The sequence below is a fragment of the Nicotiana tomentosiformis genome, chromosome 1 (genome assembly GCF_000390325.3).
Source record: "Nicotiana tomentosiformis chromosome 1, ASM39032v3, whole genome shotgun sequence".
Taxonomy (NCBI): domain Eukaryota; kingdom Viridiplantae; phylum Streptophyta; class Magnoliopsida; order Solanales; family Solanaceae; genus Nicotiana; species Nicotiana tomentosiformis.
The window spans coordinates 45,673,061-45,697,879 of record NC_090812.1 but is presented as its reverse complement, the minus strand read 5'-3'; the positions used below and the strand labels follow the sequence as shown (position 1 = coordinate 45,697,879).

General features: G+C 38.2%; 1 protein-coding gene across 1 annotated transcript; it reads right to left on the bottom strand.

Annotated features, from left to right (window-relative positions):
* Positions 1-722: 722 nt before the first annotated feature.
* Positions 723-13,539, bottom strand: LOC138906386 (uncharacterized). Its single transcript, XM_070195028.1, has 2 exons — positions 12,954-13,539; positions 723-1,705 (listed from the first exon to the last, which is right to left on the bottom strand). The coding sequence occupies exons 1-2, from the start codon at positions 13,537-13,539 to the stop codon at positions 723-725; spliced, it is 1,569 nt and encodes a 522-aa protein (XP_070051129.1).
* Positions 13,540-24,819: the final 11,280 nt, after the last annotated feature.

The following is a 24,819-nucleotide window of genomic DNA, read 5'->3' as shown; positions in this document are numbered from 1 at the left end:
TTATTGTTAAGCGCAAAAAATAACTAGAATGCGCCCGTTATTTATAGGCAAGACAACACACATAATGTAGTATTTAACCGCGCTATATATATTCACATAACGTAGTATTTAACTGCGCTATGCTTTGCGTGTTAAAGATGATTACGGATACAAAACAACTTTTTCTCAGACGGGCAGCTTTTCAGTTCGATAAGACAATACACATAACGTAGTATTTAACATATATATATATATATATATATATATATTCACATAACTTAGTATTTAACCGCGCTATGCTTTGCGTGTTAAAGATGATTACGGATACAAAATAGCATTTTCTCAGACGGGTAGCTTTTCAGTTCGACAAGATAATACACATAACGTAGTATTTAACTGCGATATATATATATTCACGTAACGTAATATTTAACCGCGCTATATATATTCACATAACGTAGTATTTAACCGCGCTATGTGTATTCACATATTTATCAGAAATCTACCTTTAACTCAACTATTTTTGAACTATATTTATCAACTATATTTATCAAATATATTCACATATTTTTCCGCTTTTTAATCCAATACTATTTTTGATTACATAAACGGGAGGGAGAAATGCATTAATTTACTCAACTGAAAAATGTTAAATATCAATAAGATTTAACAACAATGAAAACATAATTTTATTTGATACATCTTGCAACATAAACAAAATATCTACTTATTACAACATAAACTCATTGATAGTTGGGAACATTAGAAGAACACCCACCACGAGCTTGATTACCACCACCACCCAAACCAGCCGAAGGACATTTTCGACGGTCGTGTTCAGTTTGTGAGCATATACCATATTTGCGCGCATAAATGATATCGCTAACATCCGTTTGGTTCCGTATACGCGTTATCTTCTGCACCTGTATTCGACACAAATAGTCCTTGTTATAGACCATTTTAAATAGTTCCGGTGGCCAATAATGCTCAGCACCCACTGGCTGTAACTGCCCACTATAGGTGTTTAAGTAAGCAGCAACACTATATTGTTTATCAATGTAGTTGGTTGGCCCTAAACCTGTATGTTGAAAGCACCTGATGGCATGTGAGCACAACATGTGGTAGATGAACCATTTCCCACAAGAGCATAACCTTCTAGATTCATCTATGGTATGTACATTATTCCTTCGATTTTGATGGATATCGGTGCGAACTTCAAAAATATTTCTGTCGTGATCATACTGCAAAAATGAATGCCAATGTGCTCGCCGCCTGCATTTCTCAAATCTCTTCATCGGCAATGGCATAAATTCAACACCACTTTCCATCAATGACGTTGCAGCTACAGTCTTTTCAACAAATCTCTCTACCATCTGCTTGAACGACATCCGCACCATGGCAGTGACAGGCAATCCTCTTGCCGACTTCAATAACCCATTGAAAGACTCTGACACGTTTGTAGTCAGAATTCCCCATCTTCTTCCACCATCAGCATGCAAAGTCCACTTCTGAAGCTCATGTCGCATCAGCCAATGATAGGCTCTCTCGTCTTCCTGCCTGATAGATTCCATGTGCCTCCGAAATTTATGCTCTTGGTGGTCTGTTGCTGCCATCCACATCAAATCATGCAGATCCTTGTTGGGATGTGCCTTCTGGAAATTGGTCTTAAAGTGCCTCACATAGTAATAATGGTAGGCATAAGGTTCTTGCCATGCAGGTAAGTTCTCTACAGAACTTAAGTGTGATGACCCAAAATATCATCTTTAAATTTAATGATTAATTATGTGATCTAAGTACTATTTACCATTACTCGACTTGAGTGTGCAGTCCGTAAAAAAATTTCGGAAAGTTTTCAGGTGAAAAATGAATTAAAATGTGAATTAGAGCTTTAAAACTCAACTGAGTTGACTTTGGTCAACATTTTGAGCAAACGGACTCGGATCAGTGTTTTAATAATTTTGTTAGGTCCGTATCGTGATTTGGGACTTAGGCATATGCCCGGAATCAAATTCCGAGGTCCCTAGCCCGAGATATGGAATTTTGATGAAAAATTAAAAGTTTTAGTTCAAATAGTGACCGGATATCAAATTATGTGCAAACGACTCCGGAATAAAATTTTGATGATTCCAACAGCTCCGTATGATAATTTTGAACTTAGTAGCGTGATCGGAATTTTATTTGGAAGTCCGTAGTAGAATTAGGCTTGAAATGCCGAAAGTTAAATTTTTGGGAAGTTTGACCGAGGGGTTGACTTTTTGATATCGGGGTCGAAATCTGATTCTGAAAATTTTCATAACTCAGTTATATTATTTATGACTTGTGTGCAAAATTTGAGGTCAATCAGAATTGATTTGATATGTTTCGGCGCAAAATATAGAAGTTGGAAGAATTGAAAACTCATAATTCGATTCGATGCGCGATTCATAATTTCGTCGTTGTTTGGCATGGTTTGAAGCCTCAACTAAGTTCATATTGTATTTTGAGATATGTTGGTATATTTGGTTAAGGTCCCGAGGCCTCGGGTGGATTTCGGAAGGTTAACGAAATGGATTTCGGACAAAAAAGAACTGCTGGAATTTTTCTGCTGCAGAAGCTGTTTTTGGACAGCAACCGGTGCAATCGCAGAGCTGACTTTGGAAGCTTATATCTCGCAATTCATAAGGAATCAGAAAATATGCAAAACATGAAAGTTGTAGTCGTATGATTATAGGTTCCAGAAATTTAAACTATGCATTATTTGGACATTTGTACAGAAAGTTATGACGGATTGAATGAAAGCTGGTAGAGAAATTTTGCCAGAAATTTTGATGCATGCAGCCAACTTTGGGAGCTTATATCTCGCAATGCATAAGGAATCGGAATAATTGCAAAACATAAAAGTTGTAGTCGGTGGATTCTAGTTTCCAGAAAGCTAAACCATTTATCATTTGGACATTTATACATAAAGTTATGATCAATTGAAGTAAGACTGGTAGAGCTATTTCTGGTGGACTTTTAGTGACGAAAATGGACTTTTAGTGACGGATTGGCAGAAACTTAAGGACCAAAAATGCTCATTTCATTCATTTCGTTTTGGATTTTTGGAGCACGGTTCTTGGGCGATTTTTGGGCGATTTTCAAGGGAAAACATTGGGGTAAGTGTTCCTTATCCTATATTGATTATGTTTCATGATTCCATACTCAATTACATCATGAATCCGTGAATTTATGGAAGAAAAATCAAAAATTTTGCAAAATCTTCCAAATACGAAAATTTAAGATTTGGAGGTTGAGTTTTTATCGGATTATGGTAAAATTGGTATGGGTGGACTCGTAATTGAATGGGTTGTCGGATTTTATAAGTTTCGTCGGATTTCGAGATGTGGGCCCCACGGGCAAATTTTGAGCTAATTTTGGATTTTAATGAAAATGTAATATTTTCTTATGAAATTAATTACTATAACTTTTGTTGACTGTATCGAATTAATTATGACTAGATACGAGTCGATTGGAGTCGGAAAATCGAGGAAAAAGCATAATACTTGGTTAAATTGGAGCAAGTCGAGGTAAGTGACTTGTCTAACCTTGTGTGGGGGAAATTTTCCCTAGGATTGGTATTGATGTGATTATTAAAATGTGTTGAAAGTCGTGTGCACGAGTTGACGAGTGTGTACACGGGTTAAATTGCGAAAGATTATATTTTTAAATTGTATAGATCACTGTTGCGCATTTATTAAATTATTTTATCTTGTTATATTCTTCATCATTGATGTGAGATATATACTTCAAATTTGTTTGATCTTTTCTTACTAATTGTTTTACCTGTTTAGTTGAAACTTGGTTTCTTTTATTCTGTGCATTATTTGAAGGTTGATTTTATTTAAATTAAATATTATTAATATGAAGTATTTGACATTTTTAAACATGATATTGAAGGAACGTAGTAAAGATTTTGAAATATTATTTTCCTATATTATTTACTCGTGAATATTTTTATACTCATTGTGAGGGAGCCGTGAGCTCTTTATTGTGGAAGAATATTATTGATGAATTATTTTGACATGAGTCGTGAGCTCTTTATTGTGGAAGAATATTATTGATGAATTATTTTGACATGAGCCGTGAGCTCTTTATTGTGGAAAAATATTATTGATGAATTATTTTGACATGAGCTGTGAGCTCTTTATTGTGGAAAACTATTATTGATGATTTATTTTGGCATGAGCCGTGAGCTCTTTATTGTGGAAAAATATTGTTGCTGAATTATTTTGGCAAGTTAAATTATTTGAGCACTTGAGGTGCAAATTGTGATATATTGTGATATTGATACGCATGCGGTGGTATAAGGTCTGGGTGTTGAAACGCATGCGGTGAGATAAGGGTGGCTTGATACGCGTGGCTAGTAGGGGAACTACTAGAAGTCATGCGTTGTGATAAGGGTGGCTAAAACGCGGGATGCTATTTCGGGAAAAAATGTTTTCTTTAAATAAATTGTGAAGGCTCCCGCGGTGATATAAGGAAATAAGATATTGTTAATTTATTTATGATTTGGGACTACGAGGCGGTACCTCGGGAGTGCCCTTGTTGATATTGATTTATGGCCGTAGTTGCCTTTGATTATTATTGTGATTTTCATAAAGTTGAAGGAAATTCTGTTTTGATTTCCACGAGATATTATTTGCAATTATTTGGTGTCATTAAATGTGACATACTATTTGATTCATTTTCGATGTCATTTTATTTTACTACATTGATAAATATTTTACCATGACATTATTATATTCCAGTAGGGCCTCACCTGACCTCGTCACTACTCTACCGAGGTTAGGCTTGGCACTTACTGGGTACCGCTGTGGTGTACTCATACTACCCTTCTGCATATCTTTTTATGCAGATCCAGGTACATTTTACCAGCCTAGACGTCATTGAGTTACCTGCGCACGGAGACTTCGAGGTATATCTGCCAGCGTCCGCAGACTCCGGAGTCCCCTTCTATCATTTTAGGTTGCTTCCTTATATTTTATCTAGACCTTGACATATAGAGACATTAAGAATAAATTCTTAGAAGCTTGTGACTTATTTCTACCGGGTTTTGGGAGTTGAAATTGTTTAAATTGTAGTTTATTTATTTCAGATATTTATTATTATTCTTCATTGATAGGCTTACCTAGTCTTAGAGACTAGGTGCCATCACGGCATTCTACGGAGGGAATTTGGGGTCGTGACAAGTTGGTATCAGAGCACTAGGTTCATAGGTGTTTTGAGTCACAAGCAGGTTTAGTAGAGTCTTGCGGATCGGTACGGAGACGTCTGTACTTATCTTCGAGAGGCTATGGAACTGTTAGGAAATATTCACTTCTTTGACTCTTTATCGTGCGACATTGATTTAGCTTGAAACATATATCTTATATTCCTTTGTATCCACTCGTGTATAACATTGCGCACTTGGTATCAGTTGTGCATCGACGGTTCGTCGATGCTGTGATGAACTATGAGAGAGCCAGAGATGCTCAACTATTGCCTCAACGTGTGGTTCCGATTGAAGATGCGGACGTATTGAGAGATCACCTAGAGAATCATATGCGGGATGCAACAGACATTGGCGTCTGGTTGATTTATACGAGCTGTGAAGGTTATTATTGTGGATCATCGGACGTTGTGACCTATGACTTCACGCAGTCCACTACCAATGGGTGGATTGCGGGGTCATGTATTATATCAATTTTGGCCTGAAATGTATATATGTGGTGCTGAAAGGTTCCCTAAAATTTACATATGTTTAAGACCTGAGATTTTGTAGAGGATAAGGTTGGGACTTACGGTATGTCCGCCTCCTTAATAATCCTATACTTCAATACCAAAGGAATTATAGAAACAACTCTAAATTTATAGAAGGTCTACTCAGCGTGGACGTCACTGTTGCGGATTTTGGAGTGCTTCGGAGTAAGTATAGTTGTTAACAAGATTATGGACTATGTGGTTCGTGCCAAGATTTGTCTGTATGGAGCTCTACTTTTGTGATCGTTGTGTATAAATAGGGGTAAGGGTTACCCCAAAGAAGAATCAAAGAGTATGTTAAGAAATGGGTCAGCTCAACAGTGTTGAGTCAGCATAACAAAAGAAGAAATTTGTCTTGGGAGAGATAATTCTCCACCAGTGTTCGTGGTAAGACTATGAAGAGGGCAGATCAGCTAATGCAACACCGCCCACTTGGCTCAGGCAGTCGTCCAGCCCAGTCCACACATCGGATTACTCGGGGTGCTCTAGTAAGTTCTTTTAATGTACCACCGACATGAGTTCCTACAATGGTTATTCCAGTTATCTGGCACAAACTCAATATGAGCAGCCTAACCCGCAAAGGGGTTATTATGAATACGGTGATACTGGAACATCAGGAGAAAAATTTCCCAAACTTGGGAGAGACTTATTTCATTAAATCACTCAGGCTACGTGCCCCAATGCACTTACTACACCACCCACACGACCAGTTAGGGGTGGAGGACAAACGGGTAAAAGGCGTCCTAGAGGTGAAGACCCAGCCATTGATATATTTCTTTTATGGTATGGCGGAGGTCGCTACATCAGTTGATGTCGTTACAGGTACGACTTTGATATAATATAAAGGAATGATTTCCTTAAGTTGATTCGGTTCTCAATATCGAAACGAGTCTTCCTATTGTGCTTCACTTATGAGTGAGCTTCATAATTCTATAATTTACTTATGTGTTTACCCCTGTTGGGAGATTTTATGGAGATAACTACACCTATCATTTCGTATTGGTCACTAATAAGAGCTGCGAGGCTAAATGTGGCTTTTTGTTACTCATTTCGGTAAATTTTGATGTAAATTCTGAATAATTAATTGCAAATTATGAATTATATGCCCTATCGGTATGAGGTTCATTATGTGTTATGATTTGGTGTAACCGAAATTATTTAAAAGGAGAAAATAGAAATTTTCAATTGGCACGATGTGCATATTACTTGTGATTCAGAACTGAGGACGAAATCCTCACATTTTTTTATAAATTGATATGTTTAAACCGGGCTACGAGCTGCGGTGGAAGTTATATAAGGACGAGATCCTTGAGAGAAAAATTCTTGTGTTTAAGTTCTCCCTTGTGAAATTAAATTTGTACTATAGTACTAATAGGGAGTCATGCCTGTTAGGTTTATTTGAAAATTCTTATATGAAATTCTCTGTGCATAGTTGTCAAATTCATGTGGTAATTATTAATTTTTAACCTACGAGGTAGGTGCCCGCCTAGGTAGTGTTAAATGCGACTCGTTAATTTGGGTAAATAAGTTTGAGGTCTTCATGCCTCGTGTCTCGTTATCAGTATTGTGAAAGTTTGAAATGAGATTTTCGTTAACATGAAGTTAATTGATGATTCGGTAATTGATTATGAACAACTATTAAGACCAGATTGACCCAGAAGGGTGCTCCATTCAGATGGACCGAGGAATGTGAGGAAAGCTTCCAAAAGCTCAAGACAGCTTTGACTACAGCCCCAGTATTGGTATTACCTATAGGTACAGGATCTTATACTGTGTATTGTGATGCGTCACGTATTGGTCTCGGCGCAGTGTTGATGCGAGACGGTAGGGTGATTGCTTACGCGTCCAGACAGTTAAAGGTGCATGAAAAGAATTATCCTGTACATGACCTGGAGTTAGCAGCTATTGTTCATGCCTTAAAAATTTGGCGGCATTATTTGTACGGTGTCCATTGTGAAATCTACACTGATCACCAGAGTCTACAGCATCTGTTTAAACAGAAGGATCTTAATTTGCGGCAGCGGAGATGGTTAGAGTTGCTTAAGGATTATGATATCACCATTCTCTATCATCCGGGGAAGGCCAATGTGGTGGCCGATGCCTTGAGTCGTAAGGCAGAGAGTTTGGGTAGCTTAACATATTTACCGGTAGCAGAGAGGCCTTTAGCCATGGATGTTCAGGCCTTGGCCAACCAGTTTGTTAGATTGGATGTTTCCGAGCCGAGTCAGATTTTGGCTTGCGTGGTTTTCCAGTCTTCACTTTATGATCATATCAGGGAACGTCAGTATGATGACCCCCATCTGTTTGTCCTTAAGGACACAGTTCAGCACGGCGATACCAAGGAAGTCACTATTGGAGATGAAGATGTATTACGGATGCAGGGTAGGCTATGTGTGCCTAATGTAGATGGTTTTCGTGAATTGATTCTCCAGGAGGCTGATAATTCACGGTACTCCATACATCCGGGTGCTACGAAGATATAACAGGACTTGAGGCAATATTACTGGTGGAGGAAGATGAAGAAAGACATAGTGGAGTATGTAGCTCGGTGTCTAAATTGTCAACAAGTGAGATATGAGCATCAACGACCTAGTGGATTGCTTCAGAAGTTAGTGATTCCAGAATGGAAATGGGAGAGGATCACTATGGATTTCGTTGTTGGGCTCCCACGGACTCAGCGGAAGTTGGACGCAGTTTGGGTGATTGTGGATAGGCTGACCAAATCAGCTCATTTCATTCCTATGATTACTACTTACTCTTCAGAGCAGTTGGCTCAGGTATATATTCGCGAGATTGTCAGACTTCACGGTGTACCAGTATCTATCATCTCTGACCGGGGTACACAGTTAACCTCACGGTTTTGGAGGGCAGTACAACGTGAGTTGGGTACCCGGGTAGAGTTGAGTACAACATTTCACCCTCAGATGGACGGGCAGTCCGAACGCACTATTCAGATACTGGAGGATATGCTTCGTGCATGTGTGATAGATTTTGGGGGTGCTTGGGATCAGTTCTTACCACTTGCGGAGTTTGCTTACAACAACAGTTACCAGTCAAGCATCCAGATGGCTCCGTATGAGGCCTTGTATGGTAGGTGATGCCGGTCTCCAGTGGGTTGGTTCGAACCAAGCGAGGCTAGACTTTTAGGTACAGACTTGGTTCAGGATGCCTTGGAAAAGGTTAAGTTGATTCAGGATTGACTTCGTACAGCCCAATCTAGACAGAAAAGTTATGCGAATCGGAAGGTTCATGATGTTGCATTCATGGTTGGTGAGCGGGTATTGCTCCGGGTTTCGTCTATGAAGGGTGTGATAAGGTTCGGGAAGAAGGACAATTTGAGCCCTAGGTATATTGGGCCTTTTGAGATTCTTGAGAGAGTTGGAGAGGTGGCTTACAAACTTACACTACCACGTAGTCTCTTTACTGGTCATCCGGTATTCCATGTTTCTATGCTTCAAAAATATCACGGGGATCCGTCTCATGTGCTAGACTTCAGTTCGGTTCAGTTGGACAAGAATCTATCTTATGTTGAGGAACCAATGGCTATTTTGGATAGGCATGTTCGAAAGCTGAGGTCAAAGAACATTGCTTCCGGGAAGGTTCAGTGGAGGGGTCATCCGGTCGAGGAGGCGACTTGGGAGACCGAGCATGATATGCGCATATGTTATCCACACTTATTCACCAGCTTAGGTACTTTTTCTAACTCCGTTCGAGGAAGAACGTTTGTTTTAGAGGTGGAGAATGTGATGACCCAAAATGTCATCTTTAAATTTAATGATTAATTATGTGATCTAAGCACTATTTACCATTACTCGACTTGAGTGTGCAGTCCGTAAAAATTTTTCGAAAAGTTTTCAGGTGAAAAATGAATTAAAATGTGAATTAGAGCTTTAAAACTCAACTGAGTTGACTTTGGTCAATATTTTGAGCAAACAGACTCGGATCAGTATTTTGATAATTTTGGTAGGTCCGTATCGTGATTTGGGACTTAGACATATGCCCGGAATCAAATTCCGAGGTCCCTAGCCCGAGATATAGAATTTTGATGAAAAATTAAAAGTTTAAGTTCAAATAGTGACCGGATGTCAAATTATGTGCAACGACCCCGGAATAGAATTTTGATGATTCCAACAGCTCCGTATGGTGATTTTGGACTTAGGAGCGTGATCGGAATTTTATTTGGAAGTCCGTAGTAGAATTAGGCTTGAAATGCCGAAAGTTAAATTTTTGGGAAGTTTGACCGAGGGGTTAACTTTTTGATATCGGGGTCGAAATCCGATTCTGAAAATTTTCATAACTCAGTTATGTCATTTATGACTTGTGTGCAAAATTTGAGGTCAATCGGAATTGATTTGATATGTTTCGGCGCAAAATATAGAAGTTGGAAGAATTGAAAACTCATAATTCGATTCGATGCGCGATTCGTAATTTCGTCGTTGTTTGGCATGGTTTGAAGCCTCAACTAAGTTCATATTATATTTTGGGATATGTTGGTATATTTGGTTAAGGTCCCGAGGGCCTCGGGTGGATTTCGGAAGGTTAACGTAATGGATTTCGGACAAAAAGGAACTGCTGGAATTTTTCTGCTGCAGAAGCTGTTTTTGGACAGCAACCAGTGCAAATGCAGAGCTGACTTTGGAAGCTTATATCTCGCAATTCATAAGGAATCAGAAAATGTGCAAAACATGAAAGTTGTAGTCGTATGATTATAGGTTCCAGAAATTTAAACTATGCATTATTTGGACATTTGTACAGAAAGTTATGACGGATTGAATGAAAGCTGGTAGAGAAATTTTGCCAGAAATTTTGATGCATGCAGCCAACTTTGGGAGCTTATATCTCGCAATGCATAAGGAATCGGAATAATTGCAAAACATGAAAGTTGTATTTGGTGGATTCTAGTTTCCAGAAAGTTAAACCATTTATCATTTGGACATTTATACATAAAGTTATGATCAATTGAAGTAAGACTGGTAGAGCTATTTCTGGTGGACTTTTAGTGACGAAAATGGACTTTTAGTGACGGATTGGCAGAAACTTAAGGACCAAAAATGCTCATTTCATTCATTTCATTTTGGATTTTTGGAGCACGGTTCTTGGGCGATTTTTGGGCGATTTTCAAGGGAAAACATTGGGGTAAGTGTTCCTTATCCTATATTGATTATATTTCATGATTCCATACTCAATTACATCATGAATCCGTGAATTTATGGAAGAAAAATCAAGATTTTTGCAAAATCTTCCAAAAACGAAAATTTAAGATTTGGAGGTCGAGTTTTTATCGGATTTTGGTAAAATTGGTATGGGTGGACTCGTAATTGAATGGGTTGTCGGATTTTATAAGTTTCGCCGGATTCCGAGATATGGGTCCCACGGGCAAATTTTGAGCTAATTTTGGATTTTAATGAAAATGTAATATTTTCTTATGAAATTGATTACTATAATTTTTGTTGACTGTATCGAATTAATTATGACTAGATACGAGTCGATCGGAGTCGGAAAATCGAGGAAAAAGCATAATACTTGGTTAAATTGGAGCAAGTCGAGGTAAGTGACTTGTCTAACCTTGTGTGGGGAAAATTTCCCCTAGGATTAGTATTGATGTGATTATTGAAATGTGTTGAAAGTCATGTGCACGAGGTGACGAGTGTGTACACGGGTTAAATTGCGAAAGATTATATTTTTAAATTGTATAGATCACTGTTGCGCATTTATTGAATTATTTTATCTTATTATATTCTTCATCATTGATGTGAGATATATACTTCAAATTTGTTTGATCTTTTCTTACTAATTATTTTACCTGTTTAGTTGAAACTTGGTTTCTTTTATTCTGTGCATTATTTTAAGGTTGATTTTATTTAAATTAAATATTATTAATATGAAGTATTTGACATTTTTAAACTTGATATTGAAGGAACGTAGTAAAGATTTTGAAATATTATTTTCCTATATTATTTACTCCTGAATATTTTTATACTCATTGTGAGGGAGCCGTGGGCTCTTTATTGTGGAAGAATATTATTGATAAATTATTTTGACATGAGCCGTGAGCTCTTTATTGTGGAAGAATATTATTGATGAATTATTTTAACATGAGCCGTGAGCTCTTTATTGTGGAAAAATATTATTGATGAATTATTTTGACATGAGCTGTGAGCTCTTTATTGTGGAAAACTATTATTGATAATTTATTTTGGCATAAGCCGTGAGCTCTTTATTGTGGAAAAATATTGTTGCTGAATTATTTTGGCAAGTTAAATTATTTGAGCACTTGAGGTGCAAATTGTGATATATTGTGATATTGATACGCATGCGGTGGTATAAGGTCTGGGTGTTGAAACGCATGCGGTGAGATAAGGGTGGCTTGATACGCGTGGCTAGTAGGGGAACTACTAGAAGTCATGCGTTGTGATAAGGGTGGCTAAAACGCGGGATGCTATTTCGGAAAAAAATGTTTTCTTTAAATAAATTGTGAAGGCTCCCGCGGTGATATAAGAAAATAAGATATTGTTAATTTATTTATGATTTGGGACTACGAGGCGGTACCTCGGGAGTGCCCTTGTTGATATTGATTTATGGCCGTAGTTGCCTTTGATTATTATTGTGATTTTCATAAAGTTGAAGGAAATTCTGTTTTGATTTCCACGAGATATTATTTGCAATTATTTGGTGTCATTAAATGTGACATACTATTTGATTCATTTTCGATGTCATTTTATTTTACTACATTGATAAATATTTTACCATGACATTATTATATTCCAGTAGGGCCTCACCTGACCTCGTCACTACTCTACCGAGGTTAGGCTTGGCACTTACTGGGTACCGCTGTGGTGTACTCATACTACGCTTCTGCACATCTTTTTGTGCAGATCCAGGTACATTTTACCAGCCTAGACGTCATTGAGTTACCTGCGCACGGAGACTTCGAGGTATATCTGCCAGCGTCCGCAGACTCCGGAGTCCCCTTCTATCATTTTATGTTGCTTCCTTATATTTTATCTAGACCTTGACATATAGAGACATTAAAAATAAATTCTTAGAAGCTTGTGACTTATTTCTACCGGGTTTTGGGAGTTGAAATTGTTTGAATTGTAGTTTATTTATTTCAGATATTTATTATTATTCTTCATTGATAGGCTTACCTAGTCTTAGAGACTAGGTGTCATCACGACATCCTACGGAGGGAATTTGGGGTCGTGACATTAAGATACCACCATGCCGATCAGATATTAGATAAATGCCGGAACACTGTTTGACGACGTGCTCTTTCAAATGGTTCAAAAACAACGTCCACGTCTCTTGGCTTTCATTAGCACAAATAGCAAACGCTAGAGGAAATATTTGTCCATTAGCATCTACTGCAACGGCTATCAACAGCTTGATATCATACTTTCCATAAACATGAGTGTCGTCTATGGATATTACTGGCCGGTAATGCGGAAAACCATCAATTGCTGGTTTAAATGTCCAGAACACGTAATTGAATATATATTCTAATTTTCCCGGAATACGCTCAAGCTTCCATTCAACAACAATCCCGGGGTTAAAGTGTTGCAGTGCGGCCATGTACTTGGGTAGAGCTGCAAATGACTTATCCCAGTTACCATAAACAATTTCAAACGCACGTTTGCGCCCGAGAAATGCCTTTCTTTTGATAATGGTATGACCATATTCCTGGTGGACTGATGTAGTGCACTCTTTTATTTTATACCTTATGGACGCTTCAAGGTGTGGAATAAGGACAAGAGAAATCAAGTCAATATCCAAGTTGTAGTGATTCCTATTGAATGTGTCCATTTCACATCTGTGAGTGGGAATATATTTACCCACTTTCCACAGACCTGTGTTCTTCTTACTCGCACGCAACATCCAATGACAACCCGTAAACCATCTGCGACAAACAACCTTGTATACTGACTCTCATACCATCATCTCACGATACTCTTTTACGCTGTACATTTTCGCTGCCCCTACTTAGGCGCACTTTATCAGGAAAAAAAAGCATGCCCTTTGCCAGCACCGTTGGTCTAGAATCATCCCACATTGCCGTCCGAATTTCATCAAAATCCCTTGTGAGAGTATCCACATCCGGCATACTTGGCAAGTTATCAAGGTAGGGAATATTCCTTGAATGAAACGGCACTGGGGACTCGTACACTCTTGGTCTAACGGGGGGTGGAGCATACTCCCTCGTCAAATCAGGTCCTTCATTCTCTTCCTCCTCGTCACCATCCTCACGAGATAAGGGTGTGTCATCTCCGGAATTATCGGCATTGTTGTCATAATCACTGTTCTCTTCCTTACTCTATGCATCTACCAGATCTCGATTTAATATGTCATCTTCGGGTAATTGAGTGAGGACAGATGGTTCAACTTGATCGTTTTCACTGCACAAACAACAAAATAATAAGCTACTGAAATGAATAAATACTTTTCATATAGCTGTATCACTTCACTTACAAGTCGTAACGTGTTGACATTCCTTGATGGAAATTATCATGTTGGTGATGACTCCCGGATGGATCACCATGATCCAACACACCAGAACTACGCATATTCCAATTGGGTGTGGGTTCATAACTTGTAAAAGTCATATCTGGCCTGTCACGCCCCAAACCTGAAGGGGCGTGGTAGGCACCCGGTACCATACTCTGCCCGAGCGTACCACTCTGTAACTGTAAACTCTAGAGGAATAACCCTCAACCTAGGCCGATGAGGCCATATTCTGAATCATCTAAAAATATCGCCTGTCTCATCTAAGGGGAATATATATATATATATATATATATATATATATATATATATATATATATATATATATATATATATATATGTGTGTGTGTGTGTGTGTGTGTGTGTGTGTGTGTGTGTGTGTGCGCGCGCAGACTGACGAGGACGCCGTGAACATCTACTGTTATACAAACTATACAGGACTTGTCTACAAGCCTCTAGAGATAGTTGAACTGTATCATGGTCGGGACAGGGCCTCGACCTGCCCATCAAACCTGTATATATATAAAACGGACTCCAAGGTCTAGACCTGGTAACTCCGGGGAAGTGGAGCTTACTAACCAAGCTGATATTTGGCTCTGTATACTAGGAAGGTCTATCCAGTTGTCTATCAGGACCTGCAGGCATGAAATGCAGCGTCCCCAGCAAAGGGACGTCAGTATAAATAATGTACTGAGTATGTAAGGCAACAGAATAACTGAAAGCTAAAACTGAACTGATGATATAATAACTGAATGTAACTGGGAGTCAAAAATAATCTGAAGATATGCTTACCTGTTGATACTGACTCAACTCTCTCCATAGAGTATGTAAAATAGTTGTCCGGCCCTATAAGGCTCGGTATGTGTAACTGCCCTGCCGTAGTAGGCTCGCTCATAGGCGCTCGGCCATACTAAGCTCTATATCTCGGCCATTCTGGGCTCGCTCATAGGCGTTCGACCACAGTAGGCTCGGTATATAACTTACCATCTGATCAGAGGTTGCCCAATAGGGGCCTTCCCACCGATTATAGCTCGATGGTGGTGAAAATACTGTAATACTATATATATATATATATATATATATATATATATATATATATATACACTCTCTGCTCTCTTAGCTGAAAGAAGATAATACTAAACTGAATATGAAGTCCCAATAAGGGAGAATACTGTAATTTATGAGACTAGGATAATGTGAATAAATTCAGGAATACAAACTTCTCTTTATGCCTCGTTATCAAACTCATGTAGTTACGGGATCATGCCAAAATGAAGAAAGACTTAGCCTTAACATACCTTATCACAATCTTTCCAATCACCAACTTGAACTCGCCTCTTCTCACCTTAATCTACAACAACGATAATAATACTATCATTAAGTTACGAAAGGTACAACTAACGCACAACGAACGACAAGCTTATTTTGTATTAAATCGGACAGCATCTCCCCTATAATCCTTACTTCCTCCAAATTCAAGATAACACCACAACACCAAAAACAACAATAACAACATATATGCATTAGTTTCCAACCTTATGCACACCACACAATACTACAAAACAGCCCAACATACCCCAATCTCTTCGCACACAAAACGACCACCGTAGTAGTGTCAACAACCCGAAAATGTTACGATGAAAGACCAGCCCAACATACTGCATTTATATGGTATTTCTCCACACCATTCCTCCTCTAAAAATCCACAAAATAGTAGTAAAACACGCTTCCCAACAACACCAAAAAATAGTCCACAAAAATAGTCCGCTACAAATGAATAACTCAAACTCACGGCTTTCGATCACTGTCCCGTGAGTTCTTACAAATATAGAACAACTTACTATGCATATACAGAAGAAAAAAATGGATGAAAGAGAGCAGTAAACTTACCTTATTTGTTGGATAACTCGGCTCATATCTTGGTTCTTCAAACTCTAGGCTTTACCTCCAATTAGAACTTGAAATGGAGAGAAAATCAATTGGGGTTTAGGGGAAATTTCTGGGAGGAGTTTTGCAAAGATTAAGTCTGGTTATTTTACCCTATTATAATCCTAATATATGAAGGGGATAGGCCTTTAAAAATGCCTCTTTGAATGACCCGAACTGGCCCACTTTTGGACGACCCGAAGAGGCCCATTGTTGGATTCTCGTTTAAGCAAGTAGGTGACAGTCTGCGCAGTCTCGAAAAAACGCCCATATATCTCTACTCCGATATCGTATTGACAAACGGTTTAATGCGTTGGAAAATAGACTCATAGATCTTTAATTTGATGGGTGGAAAACCCCAAAACTCTACGTATATTAGGAGAAAATGCCAGTTATATTTTACCCAAAGTTTCAGTAAAACTCATGAACGTAACTTGTGATGACTTTCATCGACTTTTGTTCCACCACTCGCTTGACTTCAAAACAACACACGACTATCATACGACTAACATAACTCATAACATAACCTCCCTATCAATTTAAACACCCCGGTCTCACTCCAAAAGTACATGTTATAACATTCCCAATTTGTCGACTTTCGACGAAACATTATTTATTTTTCAATTCTTTTAGCTTATGAACCTTCCAACCATCTTTGTACTCGTTGTTCATGATCTTCAATATTTGTAACCTTCGAGGTAATATGATTAACTTACTTTGTAAACTTTTCAAATATGATTTCATTTCTGAGCTTATATCAATTGACTTATGACGTACTCGTACGTACGAAAACATGGGTTGTAACATCATTCCCCCCTTTGGAACATTCGTCCTCGAATGTTGACTGGTGCACTTATCAGTCTCATAACATATAGCTCTCATAAATATTTTATTGCTGGCCTTTCCATCTAGGCAACTGTTCTATGAATAAATCCATAGGCCAGGGCATTCCCCCTTTTAGGCCTCTTTCTGACACCACAAATTTTGGTCTGAATCCTTCCAACCTCGTAATTATTGCGACATTCTGTCATGCAGCCTGTACGACTTTGTCCTTGTATGTGCGCCTATGCGACTCTTCTGTTCCTTTTCCTCCATCTTTTAGCCAATCTCCAGGCCTCGCTTTGGGAACATATATAGAAATATGACAAGTTGTTCCTCCCGGTGTATATAGGTGTAGTGAATTTCTTTGCTCGGTATTTTGTCAAACTTACGACTGTTGCGATATCTTGTTTCGTAGCCTTCTAAATATATCCTTATGGATTTACTACATCTAGGTAGGTTATACTACACCATCACACTTACTTCGTTTTATTATTGTCGAGGTTTGCTACCCAACTCCAGGTTACCCTCTCGCTGCTTATCCTATATGTATAAATCTAAGTCATTTAGTTATTCCTCATTACTGTTCATCTTAAGAATGACGGCCTAATATTATCTCATACTTTGGAACTTTTATCTGCCTATTGTTGATTAACCTTAATGTTGATCTATAATCTACCACTGATAAATTAAAATCTCTTATGATATACATTGTCCTCATGGATCACGTCTCATCAGGAAACATCTGAAGTTATTTGCTTGATCCATCTAGGGACGATACTATACTTCAATAACTGTATTTCATCGCATCCCAACGTGATTCATCTTATGAGGGGTATTCTAATCTCGTGCAATTCATGAGATCCCTTCTATTTGAATCATTAACCAATCAATGATCTTAACGTTATCCTCTTATATATCACAATTACACCATTATTCTACTACCAGTGCAATATTTTATCTTTTCAAATTGCGCATAGTCTTAGACTCCTCTGAGTTCATTCAGGCTATACTGAGTTTTTTTTTTAAACTTATGGAAACCATCAGCTCTCTTGTTTTGATGGGCTTAATTTTGAGGCCTTACCTATTCTCGTCACCTTCTCAATAATATTGTTGCTCTACCATACTTTAGCTTGCGACCTACACATATCTATTTATAGTACTCATAACCTTCCTTTAACTTTCTAGCACCATACATTTCCTTATGTTATTCTGGAACTTCAAGCGGGACATCAAATCGTCTCTAACTCTTCTTTACTCTCTTAACTAGACCTCTCAGTACTTGGAAACTATAGGCTAGAAGATATGTCACTGACAACACCACTATCATTTGTGGATACTGAATCACAGCGCTTCTAGCCCTCTATCTGATGTATGGACTATTCACAACCTTCTAAACTTGAGCATCTCGTACCTTCTTAACCTTTACCTTACTTAGCTTTTAATCTCGCATTGTATCTTCTGTCTCTTTCATAACCTCCCTTTCACATAGGTAGAATTCACATCCACAACTTGAAGCTCTACTATAAACTTGCACCTCTAGTGCGTACACAATCCGGTGGGAGTTTCATACTTACTCCTTATGAGACTGGTACTTTTTTAAAAATCTGGCTTTATTGTAAAGCCATTATAGAATATGGCCGTTGTACTATCTTTCTTGTAACTCTAATCTTACGAGTGATTTTGCAATGTTCAGAATCATGATTACTATAAATATATTGGTCTAATAATCAGACTCCCGATTCACTTACCTGAGGTAACTCGTTAGTTTCCTCTTATCTCCCAGCCTTTAAGTAGGCTTAAGCTATCTTCCGATCTGCTGCTCAGGGTATTATTACTTTCTCCTTTGGTGGGCGCCATGGAACATCCATAATATAATCTTCTAACAATTCAAGCCTTTGTCTGTGAGGTGGACTCAATTCTTTTTGTTTTAACTTTATACCGGCATCTCCTATAGCTGTAAGAATGTCAACATATATGCTGCATGGATAATACTCTGAAATGTTAAGTGCGGTCATAACATAATTAACTCTGGGTCATTGATTTAATAATTCCTTTCGTGCCTTCTCAGTTTTCTTTAAAAGTGCGCAATTACTTCTCCTGGTCGTTTTGCCACTTATTGCATGAATACTTGGCTTATCCTAGTGCCAACACCTATTGGAATTTCGTGCAACTCATATGATCTCAAATATTTCTTTTGATTTTTACTTCCCGTTCATTAGCCACGATAGGTGCCACTTTCTTATGGAGTGTATACAATATTGTAGTGAGACTGTTGTTACAAGATCATTTCTTCTTTAGGTCACTATGCTTATGTTGAAGCCTTCTTCATTATTTTCTCAGCTAGTCTTTCGTTGTAGCACTTAGGGAAGACCCTCTGACTCTTGTAAAGCTGGGAGCTTTTTACATCGTATACCCGACGAAAGATTTGATGTACTGACTCACCAATATTATCCTTAGTTACTTATCTCTGCGCCCTTATGCTCGTAGGGTTACTTCTGCACTCGAATTTTTATTATCTCCTCAGTGGCACTCTCTCTTTTATTTCCATAACACTTATATGGTACCTTTTACTGCCCAACTCCTATCAGAATATTCCTCAAGGGTTACGATGTCGTATCTACGAGACCGAATTTTCTATGCTGGGTTTCACTTCATTTATCTTGCATGATCTACTGATTTATCTAAGACCTCTTGTCTAGCCATGACTAGGCTCTTCCTGAATTCCTGAATAAACTAATAACTACTCATCAGTCCATGCTCATATTTACCTTCTCGGTAACCACTCTTGGATTATGTTTTCTGTCTTAACTTAACTTTTGCACTGGCTCCTAATGTATCAAGTGTTCATTCACACTTATTTATCAATAACATCTGGTGTGGGAACCCTTGCTGCCTCTCCCCGATGTCGTGCTTGCATAATGTTCTGGAGTCGTATCATGTCTGTAGGATCTGAATAAATAAAATATCATTCCTTTTGCCATTTACTGCATTCTTCCTTTACTATTCCATAGTTACCTGAACCACTTAACTCCGACTTAATACCATATTACACCATCTTTCCTCTTTTAGGGAAGTATTAACATTTAATGCTATGAAGACTTACTTATACATATTTTACCTCTTCATCTTCGACGTCTTTTGATGTCTTTATTGACACTTACTCGCCTTGCAGTAACCCTTATGTACCAAGGATAATTGAATATGTTACACACGACGGCATCAGATACCTAGTGTAACTGGAATACTTAGTCCCTTAAGCTTAACTTTGCTCAAAGTGCTTGCTTTAGGGAAGCGTCTTCCTGAGTGACCTATAAAGGTTATTCTTCTGTTGTCGATTGTATTATTGCTGGAACGTGATCTTTGAAATTCTCTTGATGTCGACTATCATTACCTTATTCGATCCCTAATTGATGGTCAATTTATCTTGTTCACTAGCCCATGCTGATTTCTATTACTCCGGGGTCTAAATATTTTTGTTTTGGTAATCATGTTGGATGCACCAACTCATTTCTCGAAATGAGGATATGACTTTTAGCCTATACTCTTTTATTGTCTCAAGACCTGTCACCTCTTATTTTTTTCCTTCACTTGACTATAGACTCTGTCATCATATCATATTTTGATTTACTGTTATCACCCATTTATCACATCTTACTCATAATACTTCATTTACTCTCTTCTTATTCTCCTGCCAATGCTTCTGTTTATCGCATTATTCTGAAAACTTCAACAAAATATTGTTTCACTTTTAGCTCCCCTGGCTTAATCCACCATTTCGGGTTACTCTAACCCAAGCTGGATCTTGATATCCCATCCTTCTCTTAAACTATATATGTTAGCTCCCATAGGGAATAACTAAGATGGGTGTGGCCAATTGTACATATCTCTATTTCTGTTGAAGGTAACTTAGAATCCTTTTATTTCTCTGCCTGGCATGGAAATTCGGACAGTCTTCATTAACTAGGTACCTCGTACCCTTCTTCACCTTGTTTCTGTTACATGTTGAAACTTATACTTTTACCTTCTGATACTCCCATGGCCTGCTATTCACGGGGTATGTTAGATATTCCCGTCTAAGGGTAAATGGGAAATTCACACATATGGTAAGCACAATCTAATAGGGTCTCAAACAGGGCCACATAGTAAAGAATTCTCTCTCTATTAATGCTTTTACCTGCTGTTGTATTAGACCTTTAGCTAGCTATAATTTTTTTAATTGAAAGCATCGCTACATCATTAGCAAACATAAGCTTTGGCTCGAACTCTTATAACTCAGCTTTATAGCACGATTTGGATTTGAATGAAGGGTAACAGACTCCTAAATACCTTGTAGCCTCCTGCTTATAAGTGTGGTGCACAACACACCCATAAACAAGACTCTATAAGACACGACTTGTAGACTCCCTAGGATAGAACTGCTCTGATACCAAGTTTGTCACGCCCCAAACCTGAAGGGGCGTGGCTGGCACCCGGTACCATACTCGGCCTGAGCGTACCACTCTGTAACTGTGAACTCTAGAGGAATAACCCTCAACCTAGGCCGATGAGGCCATATTCTGAATCATCTGAAAATATCGTCTTTCTCATCTAAGGGGTAAACATAACCAAAAACTCATATATATATATATATATATATATATATATGCAGACTGACGAGGCCGCCGTGAACATCTACTGTTATACAAACTATACATGACTTGTCTACAAGCCTCTAGAGATAGTTGAATTGTATCATGGTCGGGACATGGCCTCGACCTACCCATCAAACCTGTATATATATATATAAAACGGACTCCAAGGTCTAGACCTGGTAACTCCGGGGAAGTGGAGCTTACCAACCAAGCTGATATTTGGCTCTGTCTACTGGGAAGGTCTATCCAGCTGTCTATCAGGACCTGCATGCATGAAATGCAATGTTCCTAGCAAAGGGACGTTAGTACAAATAATGTACTGAGTATGTAAGGCAACAGAATAACTGAAAGCTGAAACTGAACTGATGATATAATAACTGAATGTAACTGGGAGTCAAAAATAATCTAAAGATATGCTTACCTGTTGATACTGACTCAACTCTCTCCATATAGTATGTAAAATAGTTGTCCGGCCCTATAAGGCTCGGTATGTGTAACTGCCCTGCCATAGTAGGCTCGCTCATAGGCGCTCGACCATACTAGGCTCTATATCTCGGCCATTCTGGGCTCACTCATAGGCGCTGGACCACAGTAGGCTCGGTATATAACTTACCATCTGATCAGAGGTTGCCTAATAAGGGCCTTCCCACCGATATATATATATATATACTCTCTGCTCTCTTAGCTGAAAGAAGATAATACTAAACTGAATATGAAGTCCCGATAAGGGAAAATACTGTAACTTCTGAGACTAGGATAATGTGAATAAATTTAGGAATACAAACTTCTCTTTATGCCTCGTTATCAAACTCATGTAGTTACGGGATCATGCCAAAATGAAGAAAGACTTAGCCTTAACATACCTTATCACAATCTTTCCAATCACCAACTTGAACTCGCCTCTTCTCACCTTAATCTACAACAACGATAATAATACTATCATTAAGTTACGAAAGGTACAACTAACGCACAACGAACGACAAGCTTATTTTGTATTAAAACGGACAGCATCTCCCCTATAATCCTTACTTCCTCCAAATTCAAGATAACACCACAACACCAAAAACAACAATAACAACATATATACATTAGTTTCCAACCTTATGCACACCACACAATACTACAAAACAGCCCAACACACCCCAATCTCTTCATACACAAAACGACCACCGTAGTAGTGTCAACAACCCGAAATTGTTACGATGAACGACCAGCCCAACATACTGTATTTCTATGCATTATACAGTAGAAAAATAGATGAAAGAGAGCAGTAAACTTACCTTATTTGTTGGATAACTCGGCTCATATCTTGGTATTTCAAACTCTAGGCTTTACCTCCAATTAGAACTTGAAAGGGAGAGAAAATCAATTGGGGTTTGGGGAAAATTTTTGGGAGGAGATTTGCAGAGATTAAGTCTGGTTATTGTACCATATTATAATCCTAATATATGAAGGGGATAGGCCTTTAAAAATGCCTCTTTGAACGACCCGAACTGGCCCATTTTTGGACGATCCGAAGAGGCCCATTGTTGGATTCTCGTTTAAGCAAGTAGGTGACACTCTGCGCAGTCTCGAAAAAATACCCATATCTCTCTACTCCGATATCGTATTGATAAACAGTTTAATGCGTTGGAAAATAGACTCATAGATATTTAATTTGATAGGTGAAAAACCCCAAAACTCAACGTATATTGGGAGAAAATGGCAGTTATATTTAACCCAAAAGTTTCAGTAAAACTCATGAACGTAACTTGTGATGACTTTCATCGACTTTTGTTCCACCATTCGCTTGACTTCAAAACAACACACGACTATCATACGTCTAACATAACTCATAACATAACCTGCTTATCAATTTAAACACCCCAGTCTCACTCCAAAAGTACATGTTATAACATTCCAATTTGTCGACTTTCGACGGAACATTATTTATTTTTCAATTCCTTTAGCTTCTGAACCTTCCAACCATCTTTGTACTTGTTGTTCATGATCTTCAATATTTGTAACCTCCTAGGTAATATGATTAACTTACTTTGTAAACTTTTCAAATATGATTTCATTTCTGAGCTTACATCAATTGACTTACGACATACTCGTACGTACGAAAACATGGGTTGTAACATGGCCGGTACCTCCTGTGGAATATATGAGTGTTAATACAAATTCAATACAACAAATATATACATCGTAACACTAAGGAAAATTAAAGTTTACCACTCCTCTTGTAGATTATGTAAAGCAGGAGAGAAATTATTTTCCCGCTCCTCATTCGCCCGTGGTGATAAGTTTAAATCACGGCAAATTCTTTCATCCGGAACCTGTTCGGCAAAAACTGCTCCAGAATAATCACCTGATGACTGAGGGTTATCCCTACTATGCGCAACCTCATTATTGCGAACGTCTTCGACCTTGACGTACATTTCCAACATTTTTATATTCCCGGTATTCAATCGGAGTCCTCAAAAAATCCCTCAAAGTTTCATCATCGTCGATGTTAAACTCAGCGTAACAAGCAACCCCTTGCGGAGTGACGGAATACGGATATCTTCCGGTTACTTTAAGGTTCACCGAACGTTTCCTCACACTCATTTTATTACATAACAACGATATCAATCTATCGTACTCCATTGTAAGTGGCAACGTAACATGACACTGTGGAGATAAACTATAGCTCACGGAGTTATTCGCCACCACAACCTCACCCCCCAATATAACGAAACCTTTATTTTTCGCTCTTCAGACATTATGAAAAAATGCTTGAGAATTTAACATGAAGAAAAATTTGAACGAGAGTTAGGAATATTTTTAAATGGATTTTTGTAAAATGCTAACGCCTTTAAATAAGACAATGTCTAGCTCGGTGGACTGATTTTTTTTAGGTATAGCGCTCTTTTAAAGAGCGCTATACCCATTTGAATTATTGTTATGTCAGTTAAACGCATGAGACTTATTGGTGGGCCCACAAAATAGGTATAACGCGATTATATACCGCGCTATGTATATAGCGTGGTTTAAAAGAGCGTGCTCTTTTAAAGAGCGCTATACTTTAACAGCCAAAACTCCGTTAAAGCATAACGCTCTTTAAAAGAGCGCTATATATAAAAATATTACTCTTTTTTTAAAACACATTTTCGTCACACTTGTCCAAAAGAATCATTTTGGATTCCGAATCCCAAACTAAGCGGGCGTTACACGTCACATAACA